Source organism: Erigeron canadensis, chromosome 6, assembly GCF_010389155.1.
Source record: "Erigeron canadensis isolate Cc75 chromosome 6, C_canadensis_v1, whole genome shotgun sequence".
Taxonomy (NCBI): domain Eukaryota; kingdom Viridiplantae; phylum Streptophyta; class Magnoliopsida; order Asterales; family Asteraceae; genus Erigeron; species Erigeron canadensis.
In genome coordinates this window covers 4161666-4185928 of record NC_057766.1, presented here as the reverse complement: position 1 = coordinate 4185928, position 24263 = coordinate 4161666, and the positions used below count along the sequence as shown (strand labels likewise).

Here is a 24263-nt window from a genome sequence, read left to right as displayed (position 1 = left end):
TCTTAACTTGATATCTCTTTCTTTACTATTTTCTACTATATATATTCGTGTCCAGTATTATATGTCCTTCTTAGCTCATGTCATTTTCTTAAGTCAGACCATTTTATTAAACTATAATGGCGTTTAGCTATTTTTTTTCAAGTCAGCCCATACTTTGTAAGGGTTTTCAGTTCATGATGTGTTGATATTTGTACAGTAATAAAAATGTTCAAATTGGTCGATAATATCTTTGGTTTTACATATAGTCATGAAGTCTATATGATAGTGGCACACCTTTGGTTTCAGAGATATGACGAAAGGTCATGGATGATTTTTCGGTCTATGTAACAAGATCCTAAATTACACGTTTGCGTAGTCTTATTAATCAGACTTAAATTTTATATTTGCACCCGGATATGATAAATGATTGTCATTGTTCTGTGTTCAAGTTCACAACTCTAAATGACAGGGAACTCATTCCTAAAATGGAGCTTAATTGTGTTACTGATATATTCAACTCTCCGTAATGACTGGTTTGACATGGAGGGTACTTTTGCAATCTGTGTAAGTTAAAAAACGGGTCAACTGCCTGTAAAAAAATGTGGGGTAGTGTAGAAAGAAATCTGAAATCAATCCAACAAGTTACATTGTATTCCCAGTACATGGTTTCATCTATGAAGATGAGTTTCTTTTAAGCTTGGGGGTGGGTGTTTGTTCGACCCCGAGCACTTCTCTGCCAACAACTAATCGATTCGGTAACTAATCTATATCTATATCTACTTATTTCTATCTGCCGTGTTTGTTGAAACATTAGATTCACAATTATATAATCGTTCAGCAGAAATTTGGCTCCAGATTACTGGGTACAAGAATCATGGATAGCTGCACCAAAACGATTTCTTGTTTTGTGAGATGTGGAAGCAAAGAAGCATGCTTTCTTTTAATTCCAGAAAGTATGTTCATTGCCAATTTTGCAAATTCAAAAAGAAGGCCCAAGGTTTTTCCTTCTTTCATCTTTTACTTCTTGTTGTTTTTATTTTTATTATGTGTTACACATTAATTTGAAGTACAAAATAAAAGCGGGGGGTTGGGACTTTCCTCATCCCTTTGCGCGATTCCCTCTCTCATATTCACCGCAACTAGTAGGTATGTTAAGTGGCCAATTATTGGATGCTATTGGATTTTTCATATCCGATTTGTTATCATTAAACAAAGCAAGTTTAAATCTGCCCGCAATTTCTCTCTGATATAAAGCTTATGTTTCGTTTATCTATATTATTTCCCACTTCTTGTGGGTAACATATCAGTTCGTCTTCTTGATAAGAGTAACAGGTTAAGAGGATATATTTTCTGAATACTTCGCATATAATAGTCGGTGTTATGAGTTATTTGTTGAGTAGCAATAACAAATGTACCTGAACCATGATCTTTATTTCTGATTCACTACTCTGAATTATTTATATAACAAAGCTTTCTTGAAATTTCACAGTTCTCTTCACCTTGGCTTTTTTGTGATCATTGTTTTAACTTTGAACCACCCTGCCTTCTTTCTCCTCTAAGCCCTTGGGGTGATGATGAAACTACCATAAGGTTCACTTCCCTCAGCAAAGGACTCCTTTTATATGCTGAGTGTGATGAAATATAAATGTTCACAGATGTTGAATAAACATAGTGATCAAAGTTAGTACAGTCTAGATATAGGTGAGTATAAAAACTGAGTAATTGAATGTATTCTATAAATGGGCCTCACTACCAATGATCTGAACCCTCAACACTATTATGCGAGGACAACCGATGGAAAAGGAAAACATTTTTAAACTAGTAAACTGGCTGTAATTAGATCTCCACTCTGCATTTCCTCCAAACCGATGTCTGTTAATGCTTGGTTTGGAATGTTTTGCTAAGTTAAGCTTATGCATACAGACCCCGGGAGTCTTTTGAGACACACAATAGGCTAGCCTAATTACTCTATAGTAACTAAGTTCTCTTCAGAGAGAGTCCTTACCTATGCCATGTGGCACTGGATTCTTTGAGTTCTATTGACAAGTGGTCACATGAAGTTAGTACGCTGTACGCCCTAGTTGCCCGAACTTTAGCATTTATTATTCTGAGCCATATGATATGACAATGACAAGAGGTTGATGCAACAAGTTAGCTTCTGTACTTGACAAAACGCTGATTGTTTCTTTGATTGCTGAATAAACTTGGAATTTTTTTGGTTGGTATATTGTATTAGTTTTACATTTCTTAATACTTTAATAGTGACATCAGAATTGACCATACCTTAGTGTTAAGATTACATAGTTAGTAGTAACCCATTAGGCTATTCATTGATCAGTAGCACTAAAAAATTATTATTTTTCCTTTGCCAGCAGTCAATTTAGCAACCAAGAATGGGGTTGCAGTGGTGGGGTTAAGGACGCTGGTTCAGTGCAGGAATGGTGAAATAGTTGGGGCTGTGCGGTGATGGTGGAAGGGTTAGGGTTGTGCAGTGATGTTGAGAGGTCATATGGGATATACGCATTGTGACCGATTTGGAGCATCATTATTGATCTTCCGAATAGGAGAGGATGCAATGGGCTGCCTTTGGTTGGCCGGGGATGTTAAATACATCTTAAATCGTTCGTTGTGCCTTTTAGTCAACATCTTAACTTTTGCTATTACATTAGTGTTTTAGATTCATTGGGTGACTACTGTCGTTATTGTCACGGTAACTATTACCCCTGCAGATGAAATTGCATTACAACATAATATATTACTTTCATATAGATAACTGACTAAAATCATAATTCGAAAAAGTTAGGACCAAAATGAAAAAAAACCCTTCTTTTCCTTTTTCCTGTGCATCTATGTGAGCCCCCTATCTGTTGGAGTCTGCGGCGTGTTATTTACAGTTTTGCACCTGCCAGTATTTGCTGTACCTCAAGAACATTCTGCTACCACTTAGTTTTCACAGTATTTTTTGAGACGTGGATCGGCATCTACATAAAACTTATTAAAAACCCATTGTTGATTTCCTTCCATTTATTTTCTCTTTTAGATGGCCTTATAAATTATAATTTGTTATATATTAAGTAACCTGCTACTCTTAGCAAGACTCTAATGCCGCTGATAAGAGAGTAAAAAAGGCACTTTTAGTCGTGTGACTTTAAGTTGGCACCCAGTTGTGTTAGCGTCGTGCCGTATTCTGATAAGTTATCTCTTATAGTTGCTTTTAGTCGTTAATGTCCAGTGGTATTATTAGTTTGATGCTACACAGAACATTTTAATCAGTATATGGTACACAATTAGTTTGCATATATTTCAATGTATGATTCTATTTCTTTTCTGATCTGACATAATATACAAGTCCTTTTTATCTGAATCTACAAGGATGATATGGGAACTGAAAAGTATCTCAATGGATATTTCTGATTTTCTTTTTCTACTTTCATTTGATTTACTGCAGTAGTGCAGTGTATAAGTAGGAAATTTACAACGGCTAATGTCTAAGTAGCTGAAAATGTTTCATATTTTAGTTCTCAACACCGGCGATCCAAGGAAGCAGGAACCAAGTGAAAGAATAATATCCTGAAAGAAAGAATAGTTAAAAATTAGTAAAGTTACAGTAAAATAAATCACAAATGAGTCGATACTTATGGCAACCAACTCAATTGCCATATCTTTCTACTAGTCATGCATGTGATAAAAATACTAAGGGGGTGCTTGGTATATGTTGAGGAATGGGAAAGGGAAAGGGAAAGGGTAAGGGTAAGGGTAAGAGTAAGGGAAAGGAATGGATAACAATACCCCACATTTATTTTTATTACTGTATATATTATATAATATAATTTTACTCCCCGTAGGCTTGTATATCTCGTTCTCTTCTCTCTCTCTCTCTCTCTCTCTCTCTCTCTCTCTCATAAGCTATCTTCAACCACCCCACACATATACATATAATATATCTATATCTATATCTATATATGAATATATTCATCATCTTCATAAAAACAACATAATATACATATATATATGTATTCATCATCTGCAGAAAAATAACAACATTAATTATATTCATCAACAAACATCTTTCCATTCCACCATCACCACCAAAAGAAACAAAAAAACCACCACCACCATCATTATCATCATCAGCTTTCAACTCTCTAGGGATGGATGATGTGGGTGTTAGCGGCAGCCCAACGAGGATGGGTGGTGGGGGTGTTAGCGGCGTCAAACGGCAGGTGGCCGGTGGGGGTGTTAGTGGCGTCAGTCGGAGGATAAGTGGTGTTGTATGTTGGAGGTGATGTCGGACCAAGTGGTGGATTCGAACAGATCTGGGCAGAAAAAGGAGTCCAAATGAAGAAGAGGAGGAATGATTACCTTACCCCTCAAATTATTGGGTAATACTCCAATACCCACTTCTAAGCATTGATTACCTTTCGTTACCCCCTACCAAGCATTAGTTTTCATTACCTTTTCCATTCCTTACCCCCCAATACCCCTTACCAGGCACCCCCTAAATATTTGTATGTTGAGATTGAGTTTAACAATTTTCCACTTCATCTAGTATTGATATTGTGACCATACTTCAGAAGTTCAAAGTTCTTTTTTATTCTCTTACCGTATTAGCCAAAAAGTTATTCATCACGTCTAACATTAACTTATTTCAGAGCTCATTGGAAGGCAAATATAACATACATAAGTGAAGAGGTATGTACATACGAAAACATTTTTTTATACATTTTTGTCTTCAAAACTTATATTTAAATCATTTGAATGTTTTATCATATCATTTTGTTGACATTACACTCCCTAAACTTTCATTATATCTGAATTGCAGCAAATTAGAAGAGATTTGGGGTTGTCCTCAATCGAGCTTTATGGAGAAAGAACGAGATCAACGGCAAGTGCATTTTACTTTACATACATTTGATATTTTAAAAATTACACGTAGATTTAACTATTATATCGTGGGTGATTGTTTTTCAATAGGATCATAATGTAACATGTCCAAAGTATTCAAACAAGGGGGTATACTATCACACACAACAGGTACTCCCAACATTCCCCCCTTTTTGTTTGTATGCATCATTTACTTGTACAGTGCAAACCTATGAATGCGTTTTGTTTTAACCCATATACTCAACTATGATAAATGATAGATTGATTGTGTGTTTCTATTTAAATGAACAGGCCAGATCTGTTGATGATGGTCAGACCATGTTTTATAAATGTCCCAACTATGGCCACAACTTCAGACAACACATGATGGATCAATGTACTGCCCAGCTTCTGCAATTTTCTTTATGTTGATCAAAAAAGATATATCTATTTTTGGCATCACTAGACTAAACCAGTTGTGAAGAACTCGCCAACGTTGCTTTTGTTGATTGAAACATTATACTTGGGTTTAGGCTTGATGGATAACACTGTAATTTGTGGGCATTGTGGATTTTGCCATTTTGGTGCTTGCCCTTTTTCCCATCTAGTCAATGTCAAGTCTTTTGTCATACAAACTAGAGTTGGCTAACTTCTCAATATTCTTGCAGGGGTCGGCATTTGATTTGTGTTTTGATATAAATATAAAAAGCTTGAATCATGTACCTCGAAGCTCTTAGAAAACAAAATTAGTCAAATCTAAGTACCATTTTTGCTAAAACCACATTATCGCCAACCCAATGTCAAGGTACAGTTGATCTGCTACAATTATTTTAAAAGTTTTTTTTTTTGAAAAAAAGTAATGTGATTTCTATTGATACCAGGGTCGGACTTGCAAAAGGCTATCCCGCTAAAGTGCTAAACCACACATCCGGGGGAATAAGAAAAGAAAGAATACTAGAATACTAGTGTGTTAAGTTATTAAGATCATTGTTGAGCCCAAAATAGTTTGAAGTCCATGCAGGTCTAAGCCAAAAGTCCATTTAATAATACTTAAAAAGCTGACCAAAACTATCTTTTCAACAAAAATAACTGTGTTTGATAAAGAGACGATGCAGATTAGTCGTTTCTTTATTGACGATCGACAACATAAAAGACGACCATTAGCTTCAAATTATGGTTATAAGCTATGTTTGTTGCTACTTAATCATATCGATTCTACTTCAAATAATGGTAAATTGATAATAAAACAGAAAACCAAATTTATTGATTTAACTTTAGTCGCGATTCTAAACTTGCACTTCGGACAGAAATGATGCACGCCTGGACTTGGGCCGGATGACACGACACTAAATTTTTGGTTAAAGCGATCCAATTCATATTCATTACCTTTTACTTTGGGTCTATAGCGATTTTCATAATCAATCCAGTCAAAGTCAATGTTTTCGGCCGGAGAGCTGGCTTTCAACTCACCAGGAAGTCAGCAGAAGAAATTAACATGCCCAGATTGCGAAGAGACCGTGGACCACCCATATTTGCGTTTATTTACCAGAGAGCTATTTAGCTTATGGCAATAGCGGATGCTCCCCGGGCCAAGATCAAAGATAATCAACCTCATTAGTCTCAACGCATTTTGAACATTTTAAAAAGATAAGAACTAGTGGGGATGCCCGCGCTTCGCTGCGGGTCGTAAGCAATTCACTCTGAATAGTTAACATATACTTTGCGAGATTCAATAGTAACGCTACTAAATTTGCTCTAGAGGTCAATGTGGTTTCCTGAAATTTCTAATCTTTATAATGTAGAGCAGCTGTCTTGTACTACGTCTACATTCGATATCGGCCATGTCCACAGATGCCGCATTATGTCTCTAATCAATGAGGCCTGCAAAAAAGAACAAACAATAAGTAGCTCATAGCAATATATCCTCTACTATTTTGTTGCAATCAGTTCCACTTTGTAACTTACTGGAAGGAGCTTACAACTTGGTATTTTATTTTTTCGTAGAGAAACTCGACATGGAAAAATGGCAGAAAACACAATGAAAAGAGCCTATCATGCAGCTTCTGAATTAGTCTGAACCTAATTATGAGCAGACCATCTGACGTGAAAAATCAAACATAAAGAAGTACAAAATATAAGGACATATTAAACGAATGTAGAAAATTTTGAAATGGGTCTTGATAACAACCAAAGTGATCCGAAAGAGTTCCAAACAACACGAAATACAACTGCAAAAGATCCCAGACTAAATTAATAACATTAGTGAACACAGCCAAAACAGTAGTTGGCGTTTTTGCTTATCAAGAACAACAACTTTTAAATATCGATTTGCTATAAATTGCGAATAAAATGCAACACAGTACAGACTAAACTATAAGCAAAGGTTCTCGTCTACAACTATTAATCCCATTGTATGTCGACAAACTACTGGGTTTTATTATTAATAGTAGTAACTCTAACTCACTTAAAATTGGGTTATTTCTGGTCACAACAACAAAACTAACTAATCGTGAGGCGTAAAGCAATACAAACCATGACTTTTACCAACAACCGCCATAGATCCTGAATTTATCATGCATAAATTTCTTTCTGGCTCCAAACACATATCACAGAATCTCCTTATTCACTATAATATAAGTCAGATTATTTTGTACAATATCTAGCCAAGCAGCCTATCTTTCTATCTTTTCACGTGTACCCATCATGTCCATGTGTCAGGGTTAGTATATATGTGTGCGATATAGGAAGAGAAGCCGAAACAAAATTATAACATGTGTACCACCACATATAAGATCCTCTGCTGAAGCCCGATTGGAGATTAAACTATTCGATCCCCACCTGTTGTGCCTAATATTGCAATATGTAATTTATATCTAGCCAATTTATTTACAAATTGGATATGATGTGGAAAACTCTTAGTTCCCCGTTATAGAAACATAAAAATTTACAAATTACCTTTGAATCTAGAGTCTTAAAGAAACTCAAGATCTGCACTACTACTAACCTTGTGTCATTGTCCCTTTTCTCAGCTTCATAAATGGGTTCACTTACTATCATCAAAACTTGAGGCTACGCACTTGGGCCCATCGATAGTATTTCCTCTAATCAAATAGTTGATTGAATCATCTATCTCCATCCTTGAAGCATAATCCTTCAACATTAGAAAATAAAAATAAAGTAAGAAGTTAATATAATGAAATCAGTGTTAATTAGCGCAATCAAAATATGTATAAGAGTTCATTAGACCAACATAAAAGAGAAAAGAGAAGCCAAAGAGAAAGAAAAGTTGTATTAGGTCATCTTTAATCACTGTTGTGACGATAATTAATGCCATCCAATAAGCTATATCACAATTTATATGTTTCGGTAATAACTACAAGAAGCAAAAATTATAGATTCCAGGCTGATATTACAACTAAAACCCAAATGAATATTTCATAAAACCTATATATACACATCACCCAAACTAACATACTTTATAATTACCAAAAAAAAAAGTTTTTTTAAACCTCATCGTTTTCATCATCGACTGGTTCATCAGCAGTGGCGCTGCGGTCTTCATCTTCATCAGAATTAACAGGGGATCGAGAGCTTCATTAAAATTAGGGTTTTTGAATGAAGCTCGTTGTGTTGGTGTGTGGATAGATCTTTGTGTGTGATATTAGAACAGATAGGGAAGCAGAGGGGGGCGGATTTTTAATGAGTATAGCAAGATGAGATGTAAATACTTGATTGGCTCTTCTTAGCCAACAAGGCCGTTTCTGTTGTAACTAAGCCGACCACCGCCTAACCGAGCCGAATCCAAATTTGAATTGTTATATACTAGATTTTTGTATCCCGCGTTTCGCTGCGGGCTTTGACATATTAATAAACTGTGAATATCGTAAATTACTTTAATATGACCATCATTGCCGCCGTACCACCCGTCACCCCCACTGCTTTCGACACCACCGCCACCTCCACTGCCACCACCTGTCGTCGTCATCATCCTCGGCGTCGCATTACACGAACATATGACTTGTATATAATTAAACTATCTTTTATTTATCTAAAAGATGTATATATAAAACTACTATAATTAAGAGGAAAACACACTCACACCAAATATCCAAAATGTACTAATGCATTAAAAACTTTTTTTTTTCTCAGCTATTAGTGTTTGCAATTAATTTATCGTTAAAGAGGAAAACAATTTACATTAAGTAATTTTACTATAGTCATTCCAACACTTATACCATACACATCAAAGATTGTACATCAAATCTTTTTGTCAGTATCCCTGATGGTGTTTACTAAACTTTGACATTTGTCATAGATTTTTCATAAAAGTGACACGTGATGTTAAAAAAGAAAAAAGATGACACGTTACTATTTGTTGGCTTACCACATTGAGAAAGTCCACTTAAAAAGATTACTATTCTTTTCACTTTCCCTCACACTCCCTGATTCTTTGTGCTTTCAACCTTTTCTTTGTATCTAAAATTTATTTTTTCACTCAAGAAAACAATCTTCTATTCAAGAAAACAATCTTCAAAATGAAAAGCCATGTAAGATCTTTTAATATTCACTTCATAAAGGCGTGTAAGAGATCGTTGTCCGTTGGACCCGATTGGTGGTGCCGGTGGGATGACAACCACAACCTCGTGTGGTTGGTTTTTTTTAGTGGTTAGAAAACTGCCATCCTCTTTTTCATGTTACCGGGGGTGGCTACTGTTCATGACAAATGGAAGTGTAGGCAGTTGTAAGTCATGCTACATATTGATGATATCGTTGCAGAACTTGTGGTTCTTACGATGATTGTTACCTCCGCTGGATGTTGTCACGGTAGTTGAAGACCCAGTTGTTTGTGTGTGTATTAAGGCGGCTGCGGGAAACAGGAAACGGGAAACAGTGGGCGGCGAAGTGGCGGACTTTGGTGGTGGCTGTCTTAGATTGTTGTTTAGAGTATCTGTTGTAGTTGTTGCTTACCCCTTGGTATTTGTTGTAATTGTTGTTTACCCCTTTGTAAAGGGGGCAAATATAAAAAAACTAAAAGTTTTGGGCAAAACCTAAAGAAATTGTTCCCGGTGGTTATGTTAGATTTGATGGGTTGTACATGTTGCCTATGTGTTTGTATATAGAGGTAATTTGTAAAATAGTATTAAAAAGCAGATGACAGGCTATAATTGGAGGAGCTAGGTACTGTAGCTTTCCTCACATCACCGAACTTTTGAATTGTTATATATAGTAATGACAACATCCTCCACTAACAAGATCACGATAAATCATTGAAGATTAAAGCTCCTCTGGTTGGAACAAATGGGTTTCTTTTCCACCGACTAATACAACTACCCAAATTTGTCTTTTGGAGCACCCAAAATAATTGTATTAAAGGATTTTTTTTTAAAGGAAAATGACTAATACTCTTACCAAAATAGCTAAAATATCTTCTAAGTCCTAACACACTCAAAAGATGACATGTGGTACTATTAATTTTCTTTCCTAATATTGCCCTTTGATTTTTTCATATGTCATCACCCAATAATTAAAGGGATTTTTAGGCTATTTTGTTAAGAGGATTAATCATTAAACTTTCTAAAAGCTAGTAATTCAAAAATAATTCATTTTTGAAACGGTTTTTCATTGATTATTTAAATCAAAATTTTAATTATCTTATAAAATAACTATATGTGATTTATGGAACACTTTTGTGGTTAATTTGAAACGATTATTTTGTATTTTATGGATCAAATTATTATTTTGGTAGTACCATTATCGTTCAGTGGTTAAACACCAATATTACATGCTGGAAATCTCAAGTTCGAGAAATGGAAAAAAATATTTTAAGGAATTTCACAAAAAGTCATTCAGAAGTAAGGTTGAGTGCAGAGAGAATAAAGTTTTATCCCAATAAAATGTCGTGCCTTTTAGTTGAAGTAGGTATTGGAGTTGAGGGTCTCTAGTGTAGACCCGATTAAAACAATATATGCTAGACCCTCTGCGTGTTACGAGTAATCCACACCTATTAAAAAATATTATTATTTTGTAATGTGGTCATAGAGTCATAGTCGTCACACTTTATTGAGTACTAGATTAAACCCATACGTTGTGTGAAGGTAACTGAGAACATAAACTAAAATTAATTGAAAATTACATTATTGTTCATAGTTTATGATAATATTAAAAAAAAGAAATCAATTTATAACTGATGCAAATAATAAAATTATAATTTATAAATATATAATATATATCAAAAATGTCAAAGCATGACTAATGAAACGTAAATATTTATAAATCATTTTTATGATCTATATTAATTAAATATAATATAATAAACAAACCCATTTAAAACAATGATAATTATCTTTGAACTTATATTATGAAATACGGAATCTTAGTTATGTAGAGATAAGTTACAAATATAGATTTAAATATCAAAAATATATGTGTGAAATTGATAAAGTAAATATCTAATTTAACATTGAGAATATAATCGGTTAGTAAAATATTGGATGTAATTATCAATATAATCTAGTTTTATATTATATTAAATTAAGTTATATTCCACGTACAAAAAGAATTAAATACAAAGAAATATAGAAAGAGATAAGTTACAATGATCGACAATATATTATCCATGTCTTTTAATAAATGTTAATATTTAATGAATATTTACCGTAGTTTGCAAAATATAAACAAATCCTATGTTATATCAAATGATTTGTGCATAATATTAAAAGTTAGAGATCATGAATTCTAATCTTGTATTTGGCTCTTTTATTTCCTATTTAAAATTGTTAAGAAAATATCCACGTAGACAAATGATGACGTGGCAAATGAAGTGCCAGATGAGCACTAAAAAATATAAATTTTAATGTCAATAAATAAAGAAAAAAATGTTAAAATTATCGAGAAAATGTCACATAAGCAAAAAGCCTAGTTGGAATGAGAATAGAAGTGGCACATAGGAAAAAACATATCATCTCTTAGTTATATAGAGAGATTTTCATAAAAGTCAACATGAAGAACGGAACTCAAAGTTCAAAAGAAATCTTTTTACTATTGATGTGTGAAATCTAGTAATGAAATTTATAAACATGATTTACCGAAATACTGACCACTACACACTCACAGGCAGTGTACCTGATCGCATGCAGTATAGTAAAAACTGGTAAGCCGAGATCGTTCACAAGGACTATTATAAGCAAATTAAGTGATTTAAGTAAAATTGGGGGGGGGGGGGGGGGGGGGTTGTGGCCTAGTTGCCACGTTGCAAGTAGTCAGTGAGAAAAGTCAGTAATCCCTCAGGATTAATCGAAAGAAAATTTGGTTGTTTAAAACAATAATTTAAAGGTCACCCATCTTGATTTCGCTCGACAACATGTTAAGATTGCACATTTGATGAAGTTCAAATTCAATTTAGTTGATTGAATAGCCGAGACTCAAATTAATCGCCAACCCCGTACCCGTCAAGTTAACAACTTCATTTGACTCTCTTATTTAAACTAGTTCCATTATTAAGACCGGTACCTCGAGACGGCTTTTTATAACTTCCCTAATTCAACAATGGTTTTGGTCATTTCAGATAACAATTGTGTCTATTGATTGTACCCAACCATTAACCCGTTAACTCTTATTAATTATTAATTACCTTTTACCGTACCCGTCATAGAACCAATCGCTTCTAACCAAGCAATCAAAATAACTTCTACCCAACCCTAGTTGCCACTAAGTTTGTATAAAAACTATTCGCAATTAATAATTAAATAACAAAGAATCAATAGATTAAGATCACGACACAACGTTAAATTAAATCAACTTGAAATAGTGCAATCTTTACATATTATCTCACTCCATCAAGATGGATGACAAGACGATTAGCCACTCATATTAAAATATGAATATCCAATCAAATAGAAAGAATTCATCGTTATCGAATACAAGGAATTGAAAAACGAATAATGGAATTGATCCAATCGTAATGAAGTTCTTTGAAGGAGAATAATTGGATGAAAATCTGCTCCAAAGGCTGCAAAAGTCGACTGAAAAGTGAAGGGTAGGGTTTCAAGAATGTTTTAGTAAGCTATTTATACTTTCTAAAAATTTGTTCAGGTTCGACATATACTGCGTCGCAGTCCGAGACTGCGACGCAGTCTCATGTTTGACTTTCTTGACTTTGACTTTCGTTGACTGGTCTTTGGCTGTATATGGTACAACTACGTCGCAGTCTCACCAAACTGCGCCGCAGTTCCCGCTGACTTGCATTGACTAGCATTGACTTTCTTTGACCAGCTTCTAATCTTCGTTCTTGTGCCTCGTAAAACATCCGTAAGCACTCATATTACTCTAAAAACTTCGTTTTCTTCAGATTATCGCTTAAGTACCTGTTAATTCCTGAAACGCTAACAAATACCATAAATGCACCAAATATACAGGAAAACGACTCGTAAAACTTACTTAAACAACTAACTAAACCGTGGAAAATGAGTATAAAATACGATATATCAACTATACTAAAACACAGTTACTCTAATAATTTATTGACCAATCACAATTCACGATTTCTTAATATTGAATCTTGTTTTTAATTTTGCATTTAATTTACACTTTTTTGTTTTCCATCACAAATTTACACTTTTTACCCAAAATTTTTTTAATATAATAAATAAATAATAATAGCTAATATATATCTGATAGAATAATAACTAATATATATCCAATAATATATTCTATCAAATAAATATTAAAATTAATTAAAATTTAATATAAATATATTATTCAACCTTGATATGATCGATTTAACATTTAGTATTTACATTTTAATATCTCAATTTCTTTTTAAGTATATTTTTTACATTTAACGTTTAAGTATTTTTTTTTGTTACATGTATTAATTCTTCAACTGAAATGTTGTAAAAACTATATATTTGACGCGGGTAGTAATAACCAAAACAAATTAAAGACAGAACTTTAAAAGTATAAAAATATATATATTCAAGCCCAACCCAACCAAATTACTCTCAATTATTTTTCGAAACAACCAAGCACTACTTAATCGGACAACCAAACCCTGCTCCCCAAACGGAATCAACATGTTGGATAACATCCCTCTTGAAATCCAAACGGAAGTCATTGAAAGAATCCCTGATATAAAATCAGTGATTCGGTGCCGATCGGTGTCAAAAGCATGGAAGTCTGCGATGGATAGCAAGGATTTTGTTACTGCTCATACCCTCCGCCACACTCATCATCAGGCGAATTGTCGTCTACTCATAAGAACAAAACCTCGCCGTGATCAAAAGGTAGAATATATGTCCGTTGTCGATGATGAAACTTTCCCACATCGAAAGCGTAGGGTGTTTGTTCCCCCCGATTCAGGTAACAATTTTTTTGATGAAACAAGGGTAGTAGGTACTTCTCATGGCTTGTTTTGCTTGTACGTCAACAGAACGGGTATCGCTGTTATCTGGAATCCGGTAATCAGAAAAACGGTTGCCACTGTTGTGCCTAATGTGTTACCCGAACCGTGTTGGATATTTTAATGTAATTGGGGTTAACTTGTTTGATCAGTAACGTCATAATAATACATCATATAGGATTGGAGGTGTGGAGTGCACGACTATTTGAATTTATTATACGGGGTCCGGGGGCAGCGCCCCTGGGAGGGGGGTCCAAGGGGCATAGCCCCTGGCTGGGGTCGAGGGACTAAATTTGCCAAATTCGAAACATGATAATTAACTGCCTAAAAGGCAGTTATTGGGCCTAAAAGGCAGTTATGATCTGATCATTCTTTTTCCTTCTCTTTTCTTTCTCTGGTTCTTTTTCTCTCAAACACATCCACACAGAAAAGTCTTAATCTTTGATTGTATCCGATTGAATAGTTTGGGTGAACCGCCAAATTGATTCAATCTGAAAGCGATCACGTGCATTCAAAGATTGATTATATCCGGTTATTTTGTTTGTTATCTCAAATTTCCCCAACAAACCGCAGTATTGGACTATTGTTGGTTTTGGCGTTTGTCCTCGGACCCTTGATCCTAAGCTTGTCAAGACCACATATGTTCTTCGTTTTGGAGAACATGATGCAAATACCCAATTTGAGGTATTTACGTTAAGTTCGGGAGGAGAAGTCCGTTAAATGGCAATCTTCCAAATAAATCGATTCTATTTGGATCTCATCGGGAAGTTGTAGACGGGGTTATATATTGGAATGCCTCTGATTGGATTGATGGATTTAGGTTTCACAAAGTAATAATGTCATTTGATTTGACAAGTGAAGAATTCACCAAAGTAAACCTCCCTGATTGTTTAGCACTCAACCGTCATGCTTATATTCGTGTATCTAACCTAAGGGAGTCTCTTGCTATTCTCGAGTTAATTAAGTTCAATGGAAATTTCAACTCCACAAAAAATTTTCATGTATGGCAGATGATTATTGGGCATGGCTGTACTAGATCCTTTAATAAGCTATACTCCATTAACTTACCTGATACATCAATACGTACAGAATTGGGATTCCGAAAGAGTGGTGAACCCATAATTGATGTGGAGATTGACAATGAAGATAATTATCATAATGAACATGAACTTGCTATTTATGAGCCAGAATCAAAAAGCATCACTAATATCGGAATCTATGTATTTGATAGTTTCTTTTCTGTGTATTCCTACATGTAAACACTACTGTTGCTTGGTCATTGAGATTATAGTAATTGATTCTCCAACAATTACTATATTGCAAAGTGTGCATTTGAATAGAGGACTTCTGAAAGTTGCAAGCAAAATTTTGGAGATTCGAGTACAACTTTCATGCTTTTCTTGTCTGTGAGATCCAATGTTTAGCATTAGTTAAGTAGAATCTCACTTCGTTGTAAACATTATGCACAATTACTTTGTTTACATCTAATTGTTTTGTTGATTGTTGGTCTAATTTGTGCTTCAACTCTTTTTCCAGCAAGCATACTCACTTTGCTAGAGACGTATCGTATATATGTTTTGTTATTTTGTGTTTTTTAATGGTGTGATCCAGCAAGTTAAGTTTGACGGGCTTGTGGGTGTGTGGGAAAGTGCTTTAAACAGATTAGCAAGAAAAACTACATAGTGATATTTTCGAGACACTCAAGTTAAGTTTTGACGGGCTTGATGATTCTGGGAAAGAAATTCTTTTGGATATTGCTTGTTTTTTAAGGGAAAAGTTGAAGAACATGCGACCAGAATACTCGATAGCTTTGGTTTTTACTAATTGAGAAATCCCTCGTGATCACATACAGGAATTGGGCAGACAAATAGTTCATGAGAACTTTCCAAACAGCAGGCTATGGCAAACCGACAAAATCCATGATTTAGTTACAAGAAAGATTTAGGATATACAAATACTGAGTTTAGTATGATCACTGCTTTACTCGTTGTTGCAGAAACTAACAGCAATCGAAGTTATAGTCGTGGAGGAACCATGGAAAGTCCAAGAATGCCATTTCAGGGCTGTTGTTTTTGAAAGTGTGCAGAATTTTTGAATGTTAGCTGTAACTTCACTTCATCTGAACCTAGCTTTCTTCCGGGCGAGTTACGATTGATTTGTTGGGATGGATATCAATTTTCTTTTCTTTAGCTAGAAAACATGTAGAAGCTACTGGGGCTCGAATTATCTTATGGCATGCACAAAAGGTATTTCGTAGATCAAACAAGTTTCTGAGCATTTATGTTTTGTAATTTTGGTATTTTAAATAATGTTATAGCTGATGATGTTCTATGACTTCCATCTCATTAATATATTAGAAGGGTACAAGTACAATCTTCCAAAATTAATATGAAATCAAGAGCATCTATCTTGGCTGTATCTTTCTTATGCTTAGGTACATTCTCCCTCCGTTGCCTTTTGATGCTATGATGACTTTTAAGTTTTAAGGTGTTTATAGAAGGAATAAAAACAAATGTGTCCGTCTCTTTTAATAGCCTTTGTCGTTAGTGCATAATTTAGAGTGATACTTAAAAGAAAGTTAACATGCCAACCCGACTAGCTTCACATGGATACATACAGAATACTTTTAAAATTGGCACGTTCTGATCCATTTAGGAATTTGACCTGATCACTGGGTATGGAACCATTATTTGCAAATATCTAGTGTTTATCTTAACTAGCTGAGCGTCCACCTTTTGGTCAAGAGTTATGAAAGATGGTACGGGCTGAGTACATTTGCTAACTAAGTTCCGTATGCTACTATATGCGTTGTAGTCCGTACAGTAATTCAACCACAGGTGTGTTTTTCAATCACTTATCTCGTTCAACTAGCGTCTTACTGCAGTTCCAATTTCGCAGCCATCATCTTGTGGTTGCTGTTAATTAGTGGCTAAGTAAAAACATAGAAGAGTATCTATGTTGCTTTAATGGATGATATCATATTTGTAGCCTAACTAGCATGTGTGTGATGGCTAAAGCCAAGAAAAAAATCATCAGTTGCAGCCTCAACAACCTCTTGATTGGGCGTTGAAGGGTCAGAATCATTAGTTTTAACCTCGACTAATTAAGAGCATGGAATACCTTGTTTTTCGTATAACCGGTATCATGCTTTCTGAATAATCCAATTATTGGATCTTTACATGCCCCTTGAAATCTCCTTTCACTGCAAACACATTTCGAAACCTCATTAACTCAATTAAACATTACCGCACGTAGTATCGTAAATATATATAATAAAATATATAACACATTGCATATATATGGGGCAGAAGTTGATTTAAGGTAAAGAAGATTAGTTTCAGTATTTGGAATTTATCAATTTTGGTAAATCTGTTTGAATATAGATTATTGAAGCTATGTTTCATAGAGTGTCATGCTTCAAATACCAGAATTTGAATGTTCATTACTACTCTGTGCAACTGTGGTTCTGAATTCTTTATGTTGCCTGACTGATTTATGACTTTCCAGATGTTATTGGTTATGTGACGTATGTTGGGAGTCCTTCAATGAAAGCAAATGGCAAACAAACGCTTGATCTTAATCTGAGCAACCAAGTTGTTACTCATATTGCCATTACAAGTACACAAAGCCTGTGGTTCCCATCCAATTACCCTTTTTTTTTTGAAGTACACAAAGCCTGTAGGACTTAGGGTTGGTGCCTAACATTGCTCATTTTTGTTTGCCAGTGAGCAACAGTTTAGAGTCACCTTAAGGAGGCGCTACGCGATGCACTGGTGACCAAAAAGAAAAAGAAACGTGGGGTGTAATGGGGTATAACATCATTTTCACTTCCATGACTGCCAAATACTACCTCGGTATGACTATTTAATAGGGGCACGTTCTTTTCTGATATAAGCAACCAAACTTATGGTAGTAACTACCTTGCAGACCCGTATTAATGTAGGCATGTAGCCCAATTAATCAACTATGCAACTATCAATGTATAGCTTCATATGAAATCCCAGTTTTGGAAGAATTTTCCCTTTGTGTCTGGCAAACACACCGCTGTCTTGACTTGGATCCAAAGATCTCTGAAGGAACGTTTTTTGTAGCGATGGTTAACTTCCGAAATGAAGTAGTAACACATGAAATGACTGAGGATCTCTTCATTGGTTGATTTAGATGCTAAGATCCCTTAAAAAACCATTGTCCCATGCACTTGATTACGTGATGATGATATTGTGGGAGAGTCAAGATTCAAGAACTTGTATGGAACAAGAGATGCTCAGCCAGGTAATTACATTTCTCATGGAGGTAAATTGTTTGTATACACGGCTAAGCAAGCTTCATTTAGTCACATCAAAGTTTTGATCAGGTATTCAGGTCAGAGCTGTACCTTTTCAAGAGGCTATTAATCAAGCTCTTTTTTTTTTCCTATTAATTAAGCTATGCCTAGTAGAAAATCAAAACGGGCTCCTGAGAAAACTTCAGCTGATGTCTCTCCATAGAGACCAGTGACCCCAGTGAAATCCAAGCTGAACCCATAGAAGTCCAGCAGCAACTTTTAGATGACGAAACACATGCTCTTCAGGTATTTTATCATCAATATTGTAGCTTTAGAAAAACACTTTCTATCTACTGTTAACCATTGCGTGAGATATGAGTTAATGAGTATACATTTTTTTCTTTAAATAATACACTTATTCTTTTACTAGAATGGTTTAGGAGGTTTTTAACATTAGAATACACCTTGGGTGAGTATCGACCCATCTGTCCCGTTCGACCCATTTGACCATCTTTTTTGGTAATTGAATTTATTCATGTTACCTATTAGGCTCATAAAAGAGAAAACATAGCCTGAATCGTCCATTCATTTGTGGTTGTATTTGCCACCTCTATAAGGTTTTTTTGGCATATTCAAGCAAAGAAGACCAGAAAGGCCACAAGAACTAAATTTTTATTATCCTTAACTACTGATGGATCATCTCGAGCCACCAATACTTACGATGGAAAGCTGATTTTATCTCAAACCCGTTTACTTATATACGAATGGGTCCGTTTGGGACAACCGCAAACATTGCAAAGCCGGCTGAAAAAGAAAATGATGAAATGAGCTGAAAAGTGCAATCAAATTTCAGCCTGTAAATTACTACTTACTTTCTCCATTTTGAACACAATTATTCTTTGAACTTGGAATGACATAATTTTGCAGTTGTGTGTGATCATTATCTCTAGCACTCTATGTAATAGCTGCTTGAATTACAGATAATCTCAATATCTGCCAAAGACGCAAACTCGGAAAAAATAAGGCAAGCGATATACATTACCTAAAGGGCTGCATGTTGACTCTGTTGGGGTGCTTACTGTTGATGATCAAAACGTGCATAATTTAATTATTGCTGACTTATACTTCGACCCTGTTACTTTTCTTTTATAAAAGAGACTTCGCTTCTTTTTTCTTTTTTATCACTTACTGGTTTGGAGTGGGGTGGATGGATTTTAGAGTTAAAATGTTGACTGCATGTTACATAAGAGTTTCAAATGGTATATTGTATGAAAATGGAGTGGATGATGTATCAGGCCAATGGCAGATGGTAATATGCTTTACAAGAGATGAGAGGTTTAATTTTAATATCGGAGATGGGTGGAAATTCATTAAAAGCATTTTAGATTTTTTGCAATTTGATATAATGCAATGTGGTAGATTTCAGGTCAATATGGGTAAAGGAAGTGATTGCAGTTAGAAGGATGGCATGATTTGTTTTGGGACAGGTTAGATGTAAAGATGGTGATTATAATTGATTTATGGGGTTTGGGTTTCTTAAGAAAAGTGGATATGGCTCCTGTTATGTTAATTACTACAAGTTTGACTCTCTAGTCAATGGATAGAAATGATTTTGTTAGAAAGTTTGGCAGACTTTGTATGCGTTTATCTTTTGTCTCTGCCAAAAAGACCAACACCCTTTCTCAGTTTTCATAGTCTAATGACTCTTGATGATGACTACAGGAATAATTGGAGCAGATTGCTCGACAGATGAGGGGGGGAACAAGATTCGATGGCCGCTAAGAAATCAAGGTCTTTTCAAGATCTCTATTTTATGTTTGAATTGAGCTGTTTGTATAAAACTCATGTGTTAAATTATCTGGATTTTATGTTTTTTAAGGGCATGTAGAGTCCAGGCATTTTGTGGTCTTAAAATACAGGAATCTAATTAGCAAGGAACAGATGGCTAAATTACTCAGGCACATAAAAGACTATATAAATTTTTTACAGTGTAAGGTGTAAAGGTTTACAAGTTGCTAAACGAAATGCCAAAGATTACATAGAAGACTATATACATATTGTATGTATCCTGATCAATGACACTTCATTTTTATCCTTTGCTTTATTCAAGATTTCAAGGTCATGTGTGGTCGTGTGGAACTTCTACTTTCAAAGTAGTCAATTTGATGTTTTTGTGTGTGTGTGGTTATGACACCATGTAATATAAAATTTGTAAATATTTAATAATCATTTTATTAAAATATTTTCTAATAAATTTATTATATTATAGTTTTCAATGGTATACAGTATTAAAATAATATATATTATCTATTAATTATAATATTTATGCTTGATTATTATAATGATACCGTCCAACGGACGGATTTAATCTAATAATGATTATATATTTCTATTAGTGCATATACTTTTATTATAAACACTTAATATTGGGATGGATTGGGTACCTTGACTAGCGTAATGTAATTTTTAGGGCATGTTTGGTAAGAGGAGTCGAGTCTAAAGAAATGGAAATGAAATTATTTCCATTGTTCGGTAGGTTAGTGAATTAAGGAACACGGAGAAATGAATTTCTCGAGAAAACCATTTACATAGAATTGTATTTCTCCTCTTTTGCCATGGAAATGGATTTCTCTCTATTTCATAGGCAAAAAATAAAACACGGAGATAATATTTCTCCTTTGTTTGTCCTTCAAAGCAATAATGTATAAACCAAATCACGTCAGTGGCACATTCTAAAAGGCCTTTTAACTAAAGCCTTGAAACCAAATCCCTCTTTTTTTTTTCGGTAAAAGGTCGTCACCCTTGGTTTAAAAAGATCCCTCCTCTTTCATAATCACAGATATCAAGCTTTCCTTCTTTCTTAAATTAAGTCATCACATCTATCTTTTAAGTTCCTCATTTTGAATTTATTTGTTTCGCTTGCCAACTAGATCGTACTACAAATCCACGGGCCTAAAAAACATGTCACCGGAAAAGGAAACTCAATACAGTTCCGGCCACCACCATCAGTCCATCACCGACACCATCATGAACATCTTTCTCGCACGCATAGATCGATGAGTAACTGAAACAAGTTTCTATATAATCAACAAGGGAGACAGAAAGATCTCGTCATCGGAGGCTCGGAGCTGGGATCGATCATGACGTTATAGAGATTTTAATTGAACTGGTTGTTATTTTTATTATTATTATTATTATTATTATTATTATTATTATTATTATTATTATTATTACTAAATTAATTCATTATGATGAGTTGATGATTGTTATTAGCTTTTAAATTTTGAGATATTTCTTGTTTTGTTATTGAAATGTTAATCAGAAGGATCAAGGAAGATGATGGTCATGAATTGCAACTTGCAAGGGTTTTTAAGTTGAAAACTTTGATTCGGTCTGCTCATGGTAGATTCATTTCTAGTTTCAAAAGTTTTTAGCCAAGTGACTCGTTAATTATTTTTTTTTCAAGTTCATCATATTTGTGTTTGGGCTGGTATGGTTGATGATTACGTTGCTAGGCCTCTCATTGTAAGGAATTACTTCTACCCACTTTTAACATTATTCATCAGTTTTTCTCTGTTCTAGACACACCAAGACACACCCCTCCTTATAACCCCCACTTCTAACACTATTCATTCATTATTATATTATTTCATTTTTATTTTTTACAAAATTAAACAAACACATTTTATTATAATTAAAACACATTTTATTATTAAAAAACACATTCCAAAACTTTTAAAAAAAAACACATTACATTTATTTTAAAACTTAAAAATTAAACTAAAAAACATAAATTGTGAAAAATCACATTATTAGGAAATAAAGAACTACGCATCAACGTTGACGGCTGCGTTCCGGGAGGTTCCAAACATGTTCAATCAGAGCATTGCGGAGTTCATGATGAGTCCTTTTATCGCGCAACTCCCCGTACATACGAAGCTGTGTTGAACACCTTTCAGACCACGTGCGAGTTGGGAGGACAACATTAGCTATCAACTCTTCTTCAAACTCTATAATTGCGCGCCCGTTATCTTCAACGATCATGTCGTGCAGAATCACACAACATAACATGATATGTTTTATCTTGTTGGTACTGTATGGCTGCGCATATTGTTCAATAATCTGCCAACGACCTTGAAGAACCCTGAATGCTCGCTAGACATCCTTCCTTGCAGCTTCTTGGTATCTCTTGAACTTGGTGGTTTTCGGGTCCATCGGGCACTTGAAAGACTTCACAAGAGTAGCCCATTCAGGGTAAATACCATCCGTTAGGTAATATCCCTTTCCAAACCGGTGGCCATTCACCGAAAACTCTACTTTAGGAGCCCTGTCCTGAAGCAAATCGTCGAACAAATCTGATTCGTTGAGGACATTGATGTCATTGTTCGAACCAGCAGGGCCAAAGTAAGCATGCCAGATCCACAAATCATATGAAGCAACTGCTTCAAGTATGATTGTGGGATGCCCCTTGTCGCCTCGCGTGTACTGCCCTTGCCATGCCACCGGACAGTTCCTCCACTCCTAATGCATGCAATCTATGCTACCAAGCATACCTTGAAAACCATGAACCTGCTCATGTTTAACAGTTAAATGCTCGATATCTGCTTCTGTTGGCCTTCTCAAGTACTCGTCACGATACAGGTGTATCACACACTTGCAGAAAGCGCTAAACATTGGTACCTTGTATCTTGCGTCATTTCCAAGTACTCGTCCAAAGCATCAGCCTTATAACTATACGCTAACTGGCGTATTGCAGAAGTGCATTTCTGGAAAATGTTAAAACCGGAACGACCAGAAGCATCCATCGCCCCTTTGTGGAAAAACTGAAAGTGCTTCGGTAGCGGTTGAACGCTGTTAAAGGAGTGTATATCTCGCGCTATGCGGATACACATTTCCTTTCGCATTCTAAACCTTCTACGAAACATGTCAGGTAGGTAAGTGCCGTTAGGCGCAAAGTAATGATCGTATAAAAGTTTTGCAGCACCAAGGTGATCCCTTCTAGTCAACTTGGGTGCTGAAGAACTTGAAGCTTCTTGGCTCTGGTTTTCTTCTTCGTCAAAGATAACACTAAGAAAAGCGCCTATTGCCTCGGGATTGAAAACTGCATTCATTTGGGAAACAACCCGATTGATTGATTCGTATTCAGTTAATTCGTAATCAGAGCTAGAGGAGGATGATGCTGATGAATTAGACATTTTTTTAGGGTAGTGTTGCTTTGAAAATGAGTGAAGTATGTATGTTTGATAGTGTGATTTTAAATGATAGTGTGGAAGTGGTTTAAATAGGAGTAGGAAAAAAAATAAAAAAACAAGCTAACTAGCCATTGGATTTGAAAAAAATTTGGAAAAAATGTTTTTTTTTAAATATTAACGGTATACTCGATAGGGACCCACCACCACCACACGAAGCTGCGTTCAAAAACGGAAGTAACCACCGGACGCCGGCCTAGACGCAGGCCGTGCTACCAGCGTCCAGGCACGGCCCGACGTCGGACGCACACCAGAAGTGCTATAAGCACGGGCCTTATAACATCCATATTAAGCAAGCAACTAAAACATAGAATGGTAGTTACCAGTTTACCATGACAAAGTGATGGTTGAGGTTAATTCTCTTTGTAGTATGAAATTATATTTTGTTGCAAGAATTCGAAGGTTGTGAAGTTAACTCACATGAAAAAAAAACTCGTTTTCATTTCTCTGCTTTTATGTTACCAAACATCGTAATTGATTTCTTTTAGATTTCTCCGGTTATTTCTCTTTC

General features: G+C 35.1%; 2 protein-coding genes and 1 long non-coding RNA gene across 5 annotated transcripts; 1 reads left to right on the top strand and 2 right to left on the bottom strand.

Annotated features, from left to right (window-relative positions):
* The first annotated feature begins 187 nt into the window (after positions 1 to 187).
* On the top strand, positions 188 to 5396 carry LOC122605699 (DNA-directed RNA polymerase I subunit RPA12-like). Of its 2 annotated transcripts, none has more exons than XM_043778656.1 (5): positions 188 to 734; positions 821 to 976; positions 4802 to 4864; positions 4954 to 5013; positions 5155 to 5396. In XM_043778656.1, exons 2-5 carry the CDS (start codon positions 854 to 856, stop codon positions 5272 to 5274), a joined length of 366 nt encoding a protein of 121 aa, XP_043634591.1. In that variant the 5' UTR covers positions 188 to 734; positions 821 to 853; the 3' UTR covers positions 5275 to 5396. The 2 variants fall into 2 exon arrangements, with proteins under 2 accessions (XP_043634591.1, XP_043634590.1); XM_043778655.1 differs by having other exon boundaries at positions 189 to 734; positions 818 to 976.
* Positions 5397 to 6456: 1060 nt separating this feature from the next.
* LOC122603869 lies at positions 6457 to 8614 on the bottom strand. Of its 2 annotated transcripts, none has more exons than XR_006324507.1 (4): positions 8352 to 8614; positions 7847 to 7993; positions 6808 to 7070; positions 6457 to 6723 (listed from the first exon to the last, which is right to left on the bottom strand). It is a non-coding gene; the product is annotated as an uncharacterized LOC122603869 (long non-coding RNA). The 2 variants fall into 2 exon arrangements; XR_006324508.1 differs by having other exon boundaries at positions 6808 to 6940; positions 8352 to 8610.
* A 14044-nt stretch (positions 8615 to 22658) lies between these two features.
* On the bottom strand, positions 22659 to 23698 carry LOC122604154. The gene is made up of 2 exons (XM_043777052.1): positions 23156 to 23698; positions 22659 to 23024 (listed from the first exon to the last, which is right to left on the bottom strand). The coding sequence occupies exons 1-2, from the start codon at positions 23696 to 23698 to the stop codon at positions 22659 to 22661; spliced, it is 909 nt and encodes a 302-aa protein (XP_043632987.1).
* Between the last annotated feature and the right edge of the window lie 565 nt (positions 23699 to 24263).

Coding starts and splice junctions, on each gene's coding strand:
- LOC122605699 (XM_043778656.1), top strand. CDS start 854: ATGGATAGCTGCACCAAAACGATTTCTTGTTTTGTGAGATGTGGAAGC. Junction 4,865..4,953: donor GAGAAAGAACGAGATCAACG/GCAAGTGCATTT, acceptor GTTTTTCAATAG/GATCATAATGTAACATGTCC. Junction 5,014..5,154: donor TATACTATCACACACAACAG/GTACTCCCAACA, acceptor TTAAATGAACAG/GCCAGATCTGTTGATGATGG.
- LOC122604154 (XM_043777052.1), bottom strand. CDS start 23,698: ATGTCTAATTCATCAGCATCATCCTCCTCTAGCTCTGATTACGAATTA. Junction 23,025..23,155: donor GTTTAGCGCTTTCTGCAAGT/GTGTGATACACC, acceptor TGCATGCATTAG/GAGTGGAGGAACTGTCCGGT.